The 18,551-nt window shown below is 41.0% G+C and overlaps 1 protein-coding gene across 3 annotated transcripts; it reads right to left on the bottom strand.

Annotated features, from left to right (window-relative positions):
- Positions 1 to 4,985: 4,985 nt before the first annotated feature.
- Positions 4,986 to 15,218, bottom strand: LOC133635807 (gastrula zinc finger protein XlCGF57.1-like). Of its 3 annotated transcripts, none has more exons than XM_062029117.1 (3): positions 14,818 to 15,218; positions 13,131 to 13,417; positions 4,986 to 6,913 (listed from the first exon to the last, which is right to left on the bottom strand). In XM_062029117.1, exon 3 carries the CDS (start codon positions 6,861 to 6,863, stop codon positions 5,463 to 5,465), a length of 1,401 nt encoding a protein of 466 aa, XP_061885101.1. In that variant the 5' UTR covers positions 6,864 to 6,913; positions 13,131 to 13,417; positions 14,818 to 15,218; the 3' UTR covers positions 4,986 to 5,462. The 3 variants fall into 3 exon arrangements, with proteins under 3 accessions (XP_061885101.1, XP_061885099.1, XP_061885100.1); XM_062029115.1 differs by having other exon boundaries at positions 13,131 to 13,302; XM_062029116.1 differs by lacking the exon at positions 13,131 to 13,417.
- Positions 15,219 to 18,551: the final 3,333 nt, after the last annotated feature.

Here is an 18,551-nt window from a genome sequence, read left to right as displayed (position 1 = left end):
TCCTCGTTATGCCCTATGGCCCACGCTACATTCTACAGTACAGTGGGCGGCGCTATGAACCTTTACTGACAGTAAGAAGAAAAATAATAATAATGAGAAGAGATGGTTGGTTGTTTCTCTCGCGAGATCTGATCAAAAAGCGACAAGATGGCGTTCGATGGAGAAGACGTCACTGTGGCCATTATAGTACTGTGTTCCTGATCGTTACGTACATGTACACACATATGATGTTTGAAAGAGTAAACATCGTTAATTGTTAAATTATGTTCTATATCCAACACGGATTACATAATGTATTATTTAGACCAAACTGGGCCGTAATTTATTGTTCAACTTCGGCAGACACGTTCACAACAGTACATCACAAGCTCGACTCCATTTGCCGGTGCATCACTCAATAATGTCCCTGTTGCAACACAAACAATTGTTCCTAGGGAAGGCATATCTTAACAGTAGCTCCTATTGTCACATTAATAATTGTTTGTATTCGGATACATTAGTCTAAGCGCACTTTGAAGCTCCTCGCGCTAGCAAATCATATTGCTGTACAGATGTACTTTACAAAAGAGAAGAGTGGGATACATCTCTTGTTGCCTTATTTGTATTTGACTTTATTAAAGGCCTACTGAAACCCACTACTACCGACCACGCAGTCTGATAGTTTATATATCAATGATGAAATCTTAACATTATAACACATGCCAATACGGCCGGGTTAACTTATAAAGTGACATTTTAAATTTGCCGCTAAACTTCCGGTTCGAAACGCCTCTGAGGATGACGTATGCGTGTGACGTGGCCCGGCGAACACGGGTATGCCTTCCACATTGAAGCCGATGCGAAAAAGCTCTGTTTTCATTTCATAATTCCACAGTATTCTGGACATCTGTGTTCGTGAATCTGTTTCAATCATGTTCATTGCATTATGGAGAAGGAAGCCGAGCAAGCAAAGAAGAAAGTTGTCGGTGCGAAATGGACGTATTTTTCGAACGTAGTCAGCCACAACAGTACACAGCCGGCGCTTCTTTGTTTACATTCCCGAAAGATGCAGTCAAGATGGAAGAACTCGGATAACAGAGACTCTAACCAGGAGGACTTTTGATTTGGATACACAGACGCCTGTAGAGAACTGGGACAACACAGACTCTTACCAGGATTACTTTGATTTGGATGACAAAGACGCAGACGTGCTACTGTGAGTATGCAGCTTTGGCTTTTTTTTGCGTATGTACGTAACTTTTTTAAAATATATAAGCTTTATGAACCTTGGGTTAGGTGAACGGTCTTTTGGGCTGAGTGATTGTGTGTGTTGATCATGTGTTTGAATTGTATTGGCGTGTTCTATGGAGCTAGGAGCTAGCAGAGGAGCTAGGAGCTAGCATAACACGTACCGTACCGTACGTGCGCGTCACGTACGTAACTTTTTAAAAATATATAAGCTTTATGAACCTTGGGTTAGGTGAACGGTCTTTTGGGCTGAGTGATTGTGTGTGTTGATCAGGTGTTTGAATTGTATTGGCGTGTTCTATGGAGCTAGGAGCTAGCATAACAAACACGCAGGTGTTATTATGCAGGATTAATTTGTGGCATATTAAATATAAGCCTGGTTGTGTTGTGGCTAATAGAGTAAATATATGTCTTGTGTTTATTTACTGTTGTAGTCATTCCCAGCTGAATATCAGGTACCGTGAGTATGCAGCCTTGGCTGCTAAACATTCGATAACTTGACCGTATGTGCGCGTCACGTACGTAACTTTTTAAAAATATATAAGCTTTATGAACCTTGGGTTAGGTAAACGGTCTTTTGGGCTGAGTGATTGTGTGTGTTGATCAGGTGTTTGAATTGTATTGGCGTGTTCTATGGAGCTAGGAGCTAGCAGAGGAGCTAGGAGCTAGCATAACAAACACGCAGGTGTTTTTATGCAGGATTAATTTGTGGCATATTAAATATAAGCCTGGTTGTGTTGTGGCTTATAGAGTATATATATGTCTTGTGTTTATTTACTGTTGTAGTCATTCCCAGCTGAATATCAGGTCACCCCCGGCTCTCACAGCATCTTCCCTATCTGAATAGCTTCAACTCCCCACTAGTCCTTCACTTGCACTTTACTCATCCACAAATCTTTCATCCTCGCTCAAATTAATGGGGAAATTGTCGCTTTCTCGGTCCGAATCTCTCTCACTTCATGCGGCCATCATTGTAAACAATAGGGAACTTTGCATATATGTTCAACTGACTACGTCACGCTACTTCCGGTAGGTGCAAGCCTTTTTTTTATCAGATACCAAAAGTTGCAATCTTTATCGTCGTTGTTCTATACTAAATCCTTTCAGCAAAAATATGGCAATATCGCGAAATGATCAAGTATGACACATAGAATAGATCTGCTATCCCCGTTTAAATAAAAAAAATTCATTTCAGTAGGCCTTTAAATGTATTTATATTATCATTTGGTGCAGCCGGGCCGGAGCAGGAGGGGATGGAAAGAGAAAACAAGGAAGAAAGACGGGGAAATTGTGGGAACAAGAGGGGAAGAAGACAGAGAGACAACAACAACAAACACAACAATAACAAAAACAACAGAACAGCAAATATGATACACAAGTGATAGCAAAGAAGCAGTTAGTGAAATAAATATTAACACTGAAATGACAATGAACATTATTACACTACAAATGGAGCAAAACAAACACCAATAAAAATAGCGCTATTGATAATTAATCCATCCATTTCCTACCGCTTGTCCCTTTTGGGGTCGCGGTGGGGTCGCTGGATTCTATCTCAGCTGCATTCTATCTCAGCTGCATTCGGGCGGTAGGCGGGGTACACCCTGGACAAGTCGCCACCTCATCACAGCATACTTGCCAACCCTCCCGAATTTTCCAGGAGACTCCCGAATGTCAGTGCCTCTCCCGAAAATCTCCCGGGACAACTATTCTCTCGAATTACTCCCGATTTCCAGCCGGACTTAAGGCACGCCCCCTCCAGGTCCGTGCGGACCTGAATGAGGACAGCCTGTCGTCACGTCCGCTTGGCCAACCAAAAAGTAACCACAGAACACTATTGTACAAACAGATCACATTTTGAAGTGTAGGTGTATGGAAGTAGAATTGTCTCACATCAACTTATATATATCAATATGATATTAATACATATGCATGTATTAATAAATATACAAATACAAATGTGACATACAAACAAATAAATAATTTGTATAAATGAACGCGTATTTGTAAGTATATATTTGAGATTTGAAAATATAAACAAATAAAATTTATAAATATAAAAATGTGACATACAAATAAATCAAGATTTTTTTTAATAAATAAACATGTATTTGTATATATATTTTTGAGATTTGAATATAAATATGCTTAATTTTGTATTTGAATTGAAATTGCATTTGTGGATCGCTTTTTTGCTTTTGTGTCGATGAGACATTCCTCCCACAAACCAGATGCACAAATGAATGTGACCTACACACTCCCCTGAACAACCAGCAGAGGGCACTGCAGCCAGAGCTGTATAGGTCACAGAGCATTATATGCATTATATGCAAAATGCCCGGAGTTCTCTGCACAAAAACAATCCACGTCTTTACCGAGAGAACGCACAACGGGCCTGAGCTTGCTAACGTTAGCGTTGTATTAGCTAATGCTAATTTATCCAGTTCATCTGAAATACCGTGCTAGCTGCTTATTTTATTGTATCAATACCGTTTAATGACCTTGTCCCGATGTAGATACTGATCTCTTATCAGTGCAATGTGTCAAATCATCATCATATATCAATCATCATATGACCCTCCCTAGTGTGCCTCTGATTGGCTCGCCAGTGTCTGACCATGTCTATGACCGAGATCGCTCTGGCTGCAGTGCCCTCTGCTGGTTGTTCAGGTGTAGTGTGTAGGTCACATTTATTTGGGCATCTAGTTTGTGGGAATAATGTCTCATCGACACAAAAGCAAAAAAGCGATCCACCCATCCATCCATTTCCTACCGCTTATTCCCTTCGGGGTCGCAGGGGGCACTGAAGCCTATCTCAGCTACAATCGGGCGGAAGGCAGGGTACACCCTGGACAAGTCGCCACCTCATCGCAGGGCCAACACAGATAGCGATCCACATATGCAAATTCAATACAAATACAAAATCAAGCATATTTATATTCAAATCTCAAAAATATATTTACAAATACACGTTTATTCATACAAATTCTTGATTTATTTGTATGTCACATTTTTATATTTATAAATTTTATTTGTGTATATTTTCAAATCTCAAAAATATATTTACAAATACACGTTTATTTATACAAATTATCTATTTATTTGCATATCACATTTGTATTTGTATATTTATTCATATATGTATTAATATCATATTGATAAATAATAAATATCATATTGATATATACAGTATATGTTGATGTGAGACAATTCTACTTCCATACAGGTGCCAACTTACATTTGCTTCAAAGATAGCTAGTGCGTCAAAGTTCAGAGGCACTTACATTTGCGTCAAAGTTCAGAGGTTTTGGCGTCCCACGCGCTCCACCAAGCCGCGATTTAAACCGGAAGCTGCCAGAGAGCACGCTGCGCCTTTTATGAGCGCAGCTAACCCTGAGCCCTGACTGGCAGGCTCCTAAAGCCATTATTATTACACAATGAAGGCAAGCCACGCTGCAAGTGTCTGTTAGCCTACAATCAAAATGACTAATTGGGCTACAAGTACATGAGCGCTCATGATTAAATGTTTCTTTTCCCTGCAGAGCATCCTGGAAAAAATGACCTGAACCACTTAACTGCACTGCTGAACGTTTAAAAACGCAATAAATAAAAAAAGATAGTTTAACTTCCATTACAAAAGTAATGTATTATGTCTCGTTCATGGATGAAATGATAGAAATACAATAAAGAAATCAGATTTTTGATGTCATTTTTATTTTAAGGATAAACAACAAAATGGAACATGCATCATCGGCATCCTGTGATTTCAGACCTCTCCATGGAAATAATACCATTAAAAATGTAAAACAAATATTTTTATCAAATGAAGGAGTTAATCTATGCAATCATTTACAATTAGAATTGAAAATATGTAACACTTCATAATTTCAAAAACATATAAAAAACAAGTGAATTATGAATATCTATATACACATAACATGTTTAATGTATGTCACATATGTTTTGTACAATTTACTGTCACCTTTACAGTTAAATTGTTCTGTACAATTTGAAATAAAAGTACACAATGCTGTGTATTAATCCATGTACTTGACTGAAAGAAGCAATAATCTAAAATATCCAATTATAAATGGTAGAAGTTTGAAAGGGACAAGCGGTGGAAAATCAATGCATGGAGAGTGTTACACACACAACAATGATGTCACACATGTTAAATGTACTGATGTCGTTAGAACGTCAAAGTTAAAGTTTTGACTTCATTTGCTGCTGCTGTTTTAACCAGCACACGTGTGTTTCTTACACTGGTACTGAAAAGAGAATCTTTCACCGCACATACTGCAACTCAACACTTTCTCACCTGTGTGTGTTCTCATGTGTACTTTGAACTTATTTGAGCGTGCAAAACTTTTACCACAGATTGAACAGGAAAAAGGTTTTTCTCCAGTGTGTGTTCTTGCGTGTTCCTTCAAAAATGTATTCCGGGCAAAGCTTTTACCACATACTGAGCATGAAAAAGGTTTTTCTCCCGTGTGATTTCTCATGTGTTCTTTCAACAAATGTTTCCGTACAAAACCTTTATCACATACTGAGCAGGAAAAACGTTTTTCTCCAGTGTGTATTTGCATGTGTTCTTTCACCAAATAGTTGTGAGCAAAACCTTTACCACATAACGAGCAGGAAAAGGGTTTTTCTCCCGTGTGTGTTCTCATGTGTGTTTTCAAATTGGAACGTCTTACAAAACCTTTACCACAGATTGAACAGGTATTAGGTTTTTCTCCGCTGTGTAATCTCATGTGTGCTTTCAAATAGTGATTTTGTACAAAATCTTTACCGCAGATTGAACAAGAAAAAGGCTTTTCTCCAGAGTGTCTCAGCATGTGTTCGTTCAACACATATTTTCGTAAAAAACTTTTACCACATTCTGAGCAGGAAAAGGGTTTTTCTCCAGTGTGAATTCTCATGTGTCTTCTAAGATCACCAGGGCGTTGAAAGGTTTTGTCACAGTGAGAACATTTTAAGCGTGTGTTGTCAGTGTGACACGTCTTATCAGCTTTAGAGTCTTCATCCTCAGTGTGGTCTCCATCAGCTTCTGTTGTCATGTGTTGAGTTGAGCTGCTGCTTGGAGGCTCCACTTCTCGATTCTCCTCACTTTCACCTTTTTCCCCAGAGTGTCTCAGCATGTGTTTGTTCAGTACATATTTTCGTAAAAAACTTTTACCACATTCTGAGCAGGAAAAGGGTTTTTCTCCAGTGTGTATTCTCATGTGTCTTTTAAGGCCACTAGGGCGTTGAAAAGTTTTGTCACAGTGAGAACATTTTAAGCGTGTGTTGTCAGTGTGACACGTCTTATCAGCTTTAGAGTCTTCATCCTCAGTGTGGTCTCCATCAGCTTCTGTTGTCATGTGTTGAATTGAGCTGCTGCTTGGAGGCTCCACTTCTCTCTTCTCCTCACTTTCACCTTTGACCTTATAATCTTCACTCTTCACAATCACACCAATCACTGGGAACTCCTCCAACCATTTAAGATGCTCTCCCTCCTGACTGATGCCGATTTCCTCCTCTTCCTCTTTGATATGGGGGGTCCGTGGGTCTTCCTCTTCGTTTTTAACGAGAGGCGTCTGTGACGCTTCATCTTCCTCCTTAATGTGGGAGGTCTGTGGCTCCTCCTGCTCCATCCTGAAGCTCCACTCCTGGTGCTCAGGGAGAAGATGATCTTCCCAGACATCTGCAGGACACAAGAAGACAAACGCATGCTTTAGAAACATCCAGCTTTGCTCAGTCACATGAGGCTTTCAGTATGTTTACATGTACCAAAGAAAACCAAGTTATTGTATGCCCTGGCCCGAAATCTCCGTGGGGGACAAACACACCATTCTTCACAAAATTATTCACAAGAAAAAAAGAAGGGGACTTTTAACTAGGGATGAGCAATATAATTCATATTGTGATATATCATTTAATATATGATAGGATAATATAAACTTAATTCATCCCACAATGGGGAAATTATGTTGGCAATACATTGAAAGAGCACAGCGCTGACGCCACTTCAGCGTCGCCATTTCTACAAAGTAAAGCACAACAAAAGACCAAAAAATCTGCAATAAATAATACATATTGTGCACATACGATTGCATAGACCAGGGGTCGGCAACTCGCGGCTCTTTGATCACTCTGATGCGGCTCAGCTGCATACTTGCTGACCCTCCCGATTTTTCCGGGAAACTTCCAAATTTCAGTGCCTCTCCCGAAAATCTCCTGGGGTAACAATATTGAGGGCGTGCCGTGATGTCAGTGCCTTTGGCGTCCGATTTTACACTATCTGCGTGCCGGCCCAGTCACATGTCGTAAGCGGGCTTTGCCTTACACATGTAAGTGACTGCAAGGCATACTTAGTCAACAGCCATACAGTTCACACTGAGGGTGTCCGTATAAAACAACTTTAACACTGTTACTAATATGCGCCACACTGTGAACCCACACCAAACAAGAATGACAAACACATTTCGGGAGAACATCCGCACCGTAACACAACATAAACACAACAGAACAAATACCCAGAATCCCATGCATCCCTAACTCTTCCGGGCTACATTATACACCCCCGCTACCACCAAACCCCGCCCCCCCAACCCTGGGAGGGCGGGGTTTGTGTACGTGCAGGCTGGTTTTAAAGATAATGTACATGCCATTGTACGTCTAAAGTTTATCAAAATAAACATAATAGGAGGTGTTATACAACCAAGTCAGCTATTGCTGCTTTTTTCAGGCTTCTGATTGGAAAAATTGTGCAAGAGAGCAGGTATATGCGTTTGTGTGTAGACATAGAGTTTTGAAACTACACTTGTGTGAATGGAGATCGTTTTAACCCCAAATATGGGTTTTTGAAAATCTCTGTGTATGTGTGGACATGGCCTAAGTCAGCAATCCTCATCTCCATGGCAACAAATAAACTAGGTGTCTTACATTTGTTCTGGATTTTTTCATATCCAACATAAAAATTGTACAGAGAAAAACTAAGTATTTATTATTAGTATTTACTAACTTTTGACTATTTGAGTGCTCAAAAACCTTCAGATTACAAAAGAGAAAGGGCTTTTGCTAATGTAGAAATGAGAAAAAGAGACCGAGGTAAAAAAAAATCTTCAAATTGTATATGCTTTCAAAAAGTAGCGAGGATGTAGGTGAGAGGCCTGGGTGAAATGTCCCATCCTGGGAGGGGGTAGGAGGAATAAATAAATGATAAATGGGTTATACTTGTATAGCGCTTTTCTACCTTCAAGGTACTCAAAGCGCTTTGACAGTATTTCCACATTCACCCATTCACACACACATTCACACACTGATGGCGGGAGCTGCCATGCAAGGCGCTAACCAACACCCATCAGGAGCAAGGGTGAAGTGTCTTGCCCAAGGACACAACGGACGTGACTAAGATGGTAGAAGGTGGAAGGAGCAAAACACATTCTATCTAATTTGTGATACTAGTTTTGGTTAAACATTGGGCAAGCCTGTTAACAACATCAATCATAAAATAAACCTATTTAGAGGATAACATTTGACTGAAAACATAATTTAGTGATCAACCAACATCACACCATTCTTTGTCTTTAGAGAGAGTGGGCGTTTGGAGACATCCCGTAAGGTCCCTAAAGATGCATTGGATAGGCCATAAATGTCTCATACCTTAAGGCCGCCTTAACAACAAAGAGCCACCGCCTAAACTAAAGTATTTTTTTATTTGTTTTAGTTTTGTCCTGTCCAGCTTCTCAGGAAAATCATATAGTTGATGTAGATGCCCATATCTGCTTTTCAGATTTACTTTACAAAAGAGAAATGTAGGATACTTCTCTTGTTGCCTTATTTGTATTTGACTTTATTAAATGTATTTATATTATCATTTGGTGCTAAACTAAATCCTTAACAAGCTGTTACGCTTCGTACTGCCTCTGTCAGTAGTCTCTGCAGCACCCAGCATTGTCCGACCCACAGAACCATCTGATTGGTTACACGCAGAGCGGTAACAGCCAATCAGCAGTGCGTATTCAGAGCACATGTAACAGCCAATCAGCAGTGCTTATTCAGAGCGGTAACAGCCAATCAGCAGTGAGTATTCAGAGCGCATGGAGTCAGTGCTCACGGCAGAGGCAGGCAGAGAGGGGAGACGGTGAAAAGAAAGAAAAGAAAAAACAATATGTAATGTGTAATATGATGCTTTTATTTGATTTTTGTTTTATACTTTTAACTGTTATTTCTTACATTTCTTGTTTTTTGTTAGTGTTGTTTAAATATATTGTTAAATGATTGAAAATTATGACGAAAATAATTTGTAAATACTTAATTTGAAAATGTTTAATATCAAATATCTTTGTTATGGAAATAGCTTTAAAGAAAAATGCACCATTCTAGTCATTGCTGTTCGATTGCCTTTTGTTTTCCTCCAAACAGTGAAGTACATATAATGTTGCTAAGTTTGCAGCACACTACTCCATTGATAGCGGAAAACACAATCTGCGTGTAGACTACGTCACTTCCGGAACTTGAACATTTTACGACGGAGTCTGCTACATCATGTTCTGTTATTTTAATGTTTTGTATAAAACTATAGCTTACCAAGGAGTAAAAGGGAACAACAATATACAAATTAACAGAATGTACATTTAAAAAAATGAGTATTATCGCCACATTTTCAACCACTTTTACTTTTCTGTCATCGCAATAAATGACACACAGGGGCACCACTAACTCATCGCATACTTCTTTTTAAACAACGCATTTTAACAAAAATCTATCTGTGGTGTCACAAAAACTAGACTTTTAAATGATCAGTATTGTGAATTGATGTGTTTAATGTAATAGTAAAAAGTATTTATTTGCTATTTAAGGCTGCTGTTCAGTTTCAAAATAAATACTGTATTCTTAAGTAACATTTGTTTTCTATGTAATCTTTTATATGTTATTGTTATTCAAATAATGATTACAAAAGCAAAAACCATGATAACTGGTATGACGGGCATGATCATAACTGCGTAAAACAATTTGACGGAAGTCTCGTCGTCTTCGTGCACGCATGGACTGACCGTGTATTCCGGTAACGATGGAATATGGTGACAAGCACTTCTTGCTTCATCCACAACATATGTTCATATGATATTCTTCATTTTTCAGATTCAAGCTTTATTTTTGGAAGTGAGAGGCAATGAAGAGGATGTTTTCTGTTTTTTTTACTAGTGTTCTGCACTGCATTGAGAGGCTGCAAAAAGAGGACTCTGATAACTTCCATCAGGAGAGGCTTTATCGAGAGCTTAATGAGCAAGCTCAAACTGTATCTGCATTTCTTGGTGTGTGTGATGATGCGGATGTCCGTAACCTTCTAGGATCATTGTATAGATGTTTTCGCAATGTGCTGCATGAACATGAGGCCAGACAGAGAGACAAATTTGGCACCTCCAACACCCATGACTGGCCACCCAGAGCGGCCCAGATCCAGTATAGCCACTGAACACATTTCTCACAGTGTGTCCATCACTATATCATGGCAAAGAATTGCATCATGCTTTGGAATTAGTCGAAGAACACAATCCAGAGGTTGTTTGTTCCATCCTTGTTGAAATGGTCATGCAGTTGTGTGGTGACTCTGAAATAAGAATGTAACAATCGGATTAAGGCTGCAGCTAACGATTATTTTTCTATCGATTAATCTATAGATTATTTTTTTTGATTAATCGGTTAATCTATAGATAATTTTTTCGATTAATCTATAGATTATTTTTCCTTTTACCGATTATTTTTTTATTCAAAATGAAGATGAAAAAATAAATGTAGGCCCGTTTTTTCAAAAGGCATGGCTTTTATTTACAAAAAAAAGAAGTATGGCCACTCAGTCAACATTGACAACAACATGACTAAATATTCTGTAACAATGTAAACATTTAAAACTTTTAACATTTAACAAAATTAAAAGTAGCTTATTTGCTTTTTAATGTGCAAATATAAAAGTCAACATCCAGTGCAAATCTTAATATTCTGCAATAGTATAAGCATTTCAAAAGTAAAAGTATTGCTTATTTTGCTTTAAAATGTGCAAAAATAAAGATAAACATCCAATACAAAAAAGTGCAAAACGAAATATTCTGTAACAACAGTGTAAACATTTCAACAAAAGTGAAAGTATTGCTTATTTGCTAAAATGTGCAAAAATAAAGATAAACATCCAATACAAAAAGTGCCAATCTAAATATTCTGGAGCACTGTAAACATTAAGTATTGCTTTTAAAATGTGCAAAATAAACATTCAGTCCAACACAGTACACAATAACCAATTCTACTCATTCCAGTGAGTGACTAACAGTTGTAATGAAGAAAGGTTAGCATGTGTACATGCTCTGGTTCTTTTCTTGTTTACAATATTCCCAGCAGCTGAAAATAGGCGCTCAGAAGGGGTCGATGTGGCTGGAACTGAGAGGTAATTAGCCTTCACCTCAAGCCAGGACTGCGAGTGAGCTGAGCTGCAGTTTATATTTCTAGAAGGTCAACGGGCTCCTAGTGATGTTACTAGTAGTTGACTGGGAGGTGTTTATTATCATTTGGGGAGAGTCCGCTGCCTGATGCTCACCTGCTAAACACCTATCTGCTCCACGCTGAAGCGCTGACTACATGCGCTCTGAATACACACTGCTGATTGGCTGATAATGCTTCGTGTGTACCAATCAGATGGTTGTGTGGGTGGGACAATGCTGCGTGTGTACCAATCAGATGGTTGTGTGGGTGGGACAATGCTGCGTGCTGAGACAGAGGCAGAGGAGCGAAGCAGCTTGTTAAGACTTTATCAGCTAAAGTTAGCGTTAGCTTAGAAACTCGTTCGGTACACCCCCGTGCCGAACCGAAAGCCCCGTACCGAAACGGTTCAATACAAAACACGTACCGTTACACCCCTAGCAGATACAAATGACACATTCATGATTTTGTGTAATGATGACAACGTATGCTCGCGCGGACGATTGACTAGTTGATGGTTTTCTTTTCAAATGTTCGTTCATAGCCGTTGTGCTGCTATGATAGGCCATTTCCGCTCGACACAGTGTGCATACAACAACATTATTAGGCCGTTTATTGAAATACTCCCACACTTTTGACCACTTTTGGCATGCTTTTCCCCCCTCGCTCGCATCGTCTGCTTTGATCGTCTGCTTTGCGGTCCGCCATGACGGTAGTGTGACGTAAATATGCGACGCGTCGACGCACAAAAACGGCGTCGACGTATTTACGTAACCGATGACGTCGACTACGTCGACGCGTCGTTTCAGCCTTAAATCGGATCACATGAAAACAGCTAAGACAATATAAGCCATACAGAGAAATGCATTTTTAGACAATACGATTTGCCTGAGCGGCTAGGAGACACCAAAAAATGGATTAGAAAAGTCAGATTTAAAATAATATTTTTTTTTTCCCCCGCGGGCCGGATTTTGGATGCTGGCGGGCCGTAACCGGCCTGCGGGCCGTAGTTTGGGGACCCCTTATCTAGTCGATAGAAAAGGGCTAAATAAATGTAATCCATTCTTATTAGTATATGATTAGCTACTGAAGTACCACGACGTGACTCACATTTCGACATGTTACCATAGCAACAACACTGCAAACATTACTAGCTGATTTGACTGTGTACTTTTGTCCGCTTCCTCCGAGACAAACGGCAAGTTTGCAATAGATGTCAGACTCTTAGGAGCCGCGGAAACACTAGTTGCTAACTTGTTTGTAGCGGAGGCAGACTAAGGCTAACTGTTTAGCTCACTACGATGCCATGTTGTCTTACATTTTGTGTGATTCAACATCCATCCAGCCATCCATTTACTACCGCTTATTCCCTTCGGGGTCGCGGGTGGCGCTGGAGCCTATTTCAGCTACAATCGATCATTTAGAAATAAATAATGTCTAATTACCTTTTCTTCCTCCTTGCTTCGATGTCCAAGAGCTGGAACGTTGCACTTGATGATGCTGCGGTGTAAACTCGCAATGGAACGAGTGCTCCAGGCTGCTTGGCTGTCGGGGGGAGAAAGGCACCGCTGTGTGGCCTCTCAGGTGCCGCAGCACGCAGGTGCAATCAGCCCGACCCTTGTTACATTGAAAGTGTTCTTATATTCTCCGCTGAAGCCCTCAAATTATGAAGTAGAGCTCCTGCCTCAGTTAAGCTACTTGTCCGCAGTCAGGCAGACATATTGTAACTTGGCTTTAAAAAAAAAAAAAAAAAAACTTGTCTGAAAAGGGGCGGGGATTATTGGTAACCGGAACCGGAATGCAACATCGCTCACACACACTGGTAAAATGCTCGCATACACAGTGGTAAGATGCTCCCATACACAATGGTAAGATGCGCTCATACACATAACAGAAATCTTTGCACACATACTACTGAAATTGTCTCTCACACGCACGTGTAAAAAGCACACACACAGGTGAAATCCGTTTATACATACTAGCGAAAAATTATTCCAGGTGTGTGTGTGTGTGCATGAGAGAAAAACATTTTAGTTGTTTATGTGAGAGCATTTCAGTAGTGTATGTAAGAGTGTTTCAGTAGTGTTTATAAGAGTGTTTCAGTAGTGTGTATAAGAGTGTTTCAGTAGTGTATGTAAGAGTGTTTCAGTAGTGTGTATAAGAGTGTTTCAGTAGTGTATGTAAAAGTGTTTCAGTAGTGTATGTAAGAGTGTTTCAGTAGTGTTTATAAGAGTGTTTCAGTAGTGTATGTAAGAGTGTTTCAGTAGTGTTTATAAGAGTGTTTCAGTAGTGTATGTAAGAGTGTTTCAGTAGTGTTTATAAGAGTGTTTCAGTAGTGTATGTAAGAGCATTTCAGTAGTGTATGTAAGAGCATTTCAGTAGTGTTTATAAGAGTGTTTCAGTAGTGTATGTAAGAGCATTTCAGTAGTGTTTATAAGAGTGTTTCAGTAGTGTATGTAAGAGCATTTCAGTAGTGTTTATAAGAGTGTTTCAGTAGAGCATGTAAGAGCATTTCAGTAGTGTATGTAAGAGCATTTCAGTAGTGTTTATAAGAGTGTTTCAGTCGTGTATGTAAGAGCATTTCAGTAGTGTTTATGAGTGTTTCAGTAGTGTATGTAAGAGCATTTCAGTAGTGTTTATAAGAGTGTTTCAGTCGTGTATGTAAGAGCATTTCAGTAGTGTTTACAAGAGTGTTTCAGTAGTATATGTAAGAGCATTTCAGTAGTGTTTATAAGAGTGTTTCAGTAGTGTATGTAAGAACATTTCAGTAGTGTTTATAAGAGTGTTTCAGTCGTGTATGTAAGAGCATTTCAGTAGTGTATGTAAGAGCATTTCAGAAGTGTGTATAAGAGTGTTTCAGTAGGGTGTGTTCGAGAGAAAAACATTTCAGTTGTTTATGTGAGAGCATTTCAGTAGTGTATGTAAGAGGTAATTCTGAATAATGTCCCTAACGGCCCTTCATATCAAAATGTCAACTATCAACGTCTACCAACTTGTATGACAGCAAATAGCTCCTCCTTACTGAGGAGTTAAACACTGGGAGATGAGAATAAATTCCTTTCTAAAACAATGTATTTAAGAATACTGTTAATATGAAATGAGTAAACATGTGAGAGTAAGAAGTAAACAAACCTGTTCTGTGTGTAACAATTTGATGCTTCTTGAAAACAGCGTCCACCTCATTGTCTTCTTTTGTTGGACACAGTTCCTCCTCGTACTCTGCTATCGTTCTTTCGCACATTTTCACACAATCACAACACTTTACACTCACACTTGATCTCTGCTTAGCGATGAGTTGATAACTTCCACGTCTCTTTGTTAGCGGCTAACAAGCTAAGCTAACTAGCACACTAAGCTAGCACGAGACGTGCCATCGTACGCTCAGACTAATGTATCCGAATACAAATTATTTCTAACAACGCTTAATCTAGCTTAATCTATCAGACGGCATATATGTGTACATGTATGCACTAATTAAAAATACGGGACTATAATGCCCGCGTTTAGCCATTCTCCGTCAAACGCCATTTTGCCTTTTCCTCGTTTTTCTTCTTCTTTCTATTTCCAGCAGACTAGTAGAGCATGTTAGGCGCATTGCTGCCCTCCACAGGATCTTAACGGGATTTACTCGTTATGCCCAATGGCCCACACTACATTGTACAGTACAGTGGGCGGCGCTATGAACCTTTACTGCCAGTAAGAAGAAAAATAATAATAATAAGAAGAGATGGTTGGTTGTTTCTCTCGCGAGATCTGATCAATAGGTTGCGACAAGATGGCGTTTGATGGAGAAGACGTCACTGTGGCCATTATAGTACTGTGTTCTAATGTACACATATATGATGTTTGATAGAGTAAACATCGTTAATTGTTAAACGATGTTCTCTATCCAACACAGACTACATAATTTATTATTTAGACCAAACTGGGCCGTAATTTATTGTTCAACTTCGGCAGACACGTTCACAACAGTACATCACAAGCTCGACTCCATTTGCCGGTGCATCACTCAATAATGTCCCTGTTGCAACACAAACAATAGTTCCTAGGGAACGCATATCTTAACAGTAGCTCCTATCAGTAGCTTCTATTGTCACATTAATAATCGTTTGTATTCGGATACATTAGTTAGTCTAAGCGCACTTTGAAGCTCCTCGCGCTAGCAAATCATATTGCTGTACAGATTTACTTTACAAAAGAGAAGTGTGGGATACTTCTCTTGCTGCCTTATTTGTCCATCCATCCATCTTCTTCCGCTTATCTGAGGTCGGGTCGCGGGGGCAGCAGCCTAAGCAGGGAAGCCCAGACTTCCCTCTCCCCAGCCACTTCTTCCAGCTCGTCCAGCCGGGAGACATAGTCTTCCCAACGTGTCCTGGGTCTTCCCCATGGCCTCCTACCGGTCGAACGTGCCCTAAACACCTCCCTAGAGAGGCGTTCGGGTGGCATCCTGACCAGATGCCTGAACCACCTCATCTGGCTCCTCTCGATGTGGAGGAGCAGCTGCTTTACTTTGAGCTCCTCCCGGATGACAGAGCTTCTCACCCTATCTCTAAGGGAGAGCCCCGCCACCCGGCGGAGGAAACTCATTTCGGCCGCTTGTACCCGTGATCTTGTCCTTTCGGTCATAACCCAAAGCTCATGACCATAGGTGAGGATGGGAACGTAGATCGACCGGTAAATTGACAGCTTTGCCTTCCTGCTCAGCTCCTTCTTTACCACAACGGATCGATACAGCGTCCGCATTACTGAAGACGCCGCACCGATCCGCCTGTCGATCTCACGATCCACTCTTCCCTCACTCGTGAACAAGACTCTAAGGTACTTGAACTCCTCCACTTGGGGCAGGGTCTCCTCAGCAACCCGGAGATGGCACTCTACCCTTTTCCGGGCGAGAACCATGGACTCGGACTTGGAGGTGGTGATTATCATCCCAGTCGCTTCACACTCGGCTGCGAACCGATCCAGTGAGAGCTGAAGATCCTGGCCAGATGAAGCCATCAGGACCACATCATCTGCAAAAAGCAGAGACCTAATCCTGCAGCCACAAAACCGGATCCCCTCAACGCCTTGACTGCGCCTAGAAATTATGTCCATAAAAGTTATGAACAGAATCGGTGACGAAGGGCAGCCTTGGCGGAGTCCAACCCTCACTGGAAACGTGTCCGACTTACTGCCGGCAATGCGGACCAAGCTCTGACACTGATCATACAGGGAGCTGACCGCCACAATCAGACAGTCCGATACCCCATACTCTCTGAGCACTCCCCACAGGACTCCCCGAGGGACACAGTCGAATGCCTTCTCCAAGTCCCCTAAACACATGTAGACTGGTTGGGCAAACTCCCATGCACCCTCAAGGACCCTGCCGAGAGTATAGAGCTGGTCCACAGTTCCATGACCAGGACGAAAACCACACTGTTCCTCCTGAATCCGAGGTCCGACTATCCGGCGTAGCCTCCACTCCAGTACACCTGAATAGACCTTACCGGGAAGGTAGGGGTGTATCCCTTTATGGAGGATGCCTGTGCGTGACTTAAGTTTTAATCAATCAATCAATCAATGTTTATTTATATAGCCCTAAATCACAAGTGTCTCAAAGGGCTGTACAAGCCACAACGACATCCTCGGTACAGAGCCCACATACGGGCAAGGAAAAACTCACCCCAGTGGGACGTCGGTGAATGACTATGAGAAACCTTGGAGAGGACCGCATATGTGGGTAACCCCCCCCCCTCTAGGGGAGACCGAAAGCAACGGATGTCGAGTGGGTCTGACATAACATTGTGAAAGTCCAGTCCACAGTGGATCCAACACATCAGCGGGAGTCCAGTCCACAGCGGGGCCAACAGGAAACCATCCCGAGCGGAGACGGGTCAGCAGCGCAGAGATGTCCCCAACCGATGCACAGGCTAGTGGTCCACCCGGGGTCCCGGCTCTGGACAGCCAGCACTTCATCCATGGCCACCGGACCTATGCGACTCCCCCTCGCAAGGGACAGGGGAGAAGAGGAGAGAAGAAAAGAAACGGCAGATCAACTGGTCTAAAAAAGGGGGGGTCTATTTAAAGGCTAGATTATACAAATGAGTTTTAAGATGGGACTTAAATGCTTCTACTGAGGTAGCATCTCTAACTGTTACCGGGAGGGCATTCCAGAGTACTGGAGCCCGAATAGAAAACGCTCTATAGCCCGCAGACTTTTTTTTGGCTCTGGGAATCACTAATAAGCCGGAGTTCTTTGAACGCAGATTTCTTGTCGGGACATATGGTACAATACAATCGGCGAGATAGGCTGGAGCTAAACCGTGTAATATTTTATACGTAAGTAGTAAAACCTTAAAGTCGCATCTTAAGTGCACAGGAAGCCAGTGCAAGTGAGCCAGTATAGGCGTAATATGATCAAACTTTCTTGTTTTTGTCAAAAGCCTTGCAGCCGCATTTTGTACCAACTGTAATCTTTTAATGCTAGACATAGGGAGGCCCGAAAATAATACGTTACAGTAATCGAGACGAGACGTAACGAACGCATGAATAATGATCTCAGCGTCGCTAGTGGACAAGATGGAACGAATTTTAGCGATATTACGGAGATGAAAGAAGGCCGTTTTAGTAACACTCTTAATGTGTGACTCAAACGAGAGAGTTGGGTCGAAGATAATACCCAGATTCTTTACCGAGTCTCCTTGTTTAATTGTTTGGTTGTCAAATGTTAAGGTGGTATTATTAAATAGATGTTGGTGTCTAGCAGGACCGATAATCAGCATTTCCGTTTTCTTAGCGTTGAGTTGCAAAAAGTTAGCGGACATCCATTGTTTAATTTCATTAAGACACGCCTCCAGCTGACTACAGTCCGGCGTGTTGGTCAGCTT

Source organism: Entelurus aequoreus, linkage group LG20 (assembly GCF_033978785.1).
Source record: "Entelurus aequoreus isolate RoL-2023_Sb linkage group LG20, RoL_Eaeq_v1.1, whole genome shotgun sequence".
NCBI lineage: Eukaryota > Metazoa > Chordata > Actinopteri > Syngnathiformes > Syngnathidae > Entelurus > Entelurus aequoreus.
Note: the sequence above shows the minus strand (reverse complement) of the source record. Positions and strands in the feature narration are given on the sequence as shown.

Bases quoted from the DNA above. Each gene is read 5' to 3' on its own strand.
- LOC133635807 (XM_062029115.1), bottom strand. From the start codon at position 14,868: ATGAGGTGGACGCTGTTTTCAAGAAGCATCAAATTGTTACACACAGAA. The intron at 13,303-14,817 runs GTTTGTTTACTT...CAATGTAACAAG, and splicing joins AATTGTTACACACAGAACAG to GGTCGGGCTGATTGCACCTG. The intron at 6,914-13,130 runs GTAATTAGACAT...TGTGTCCTGCAG, and splicing joins GAAGCAAGGAGGAAGAAAAG to ATGTCTGGGAAGATCATCTT.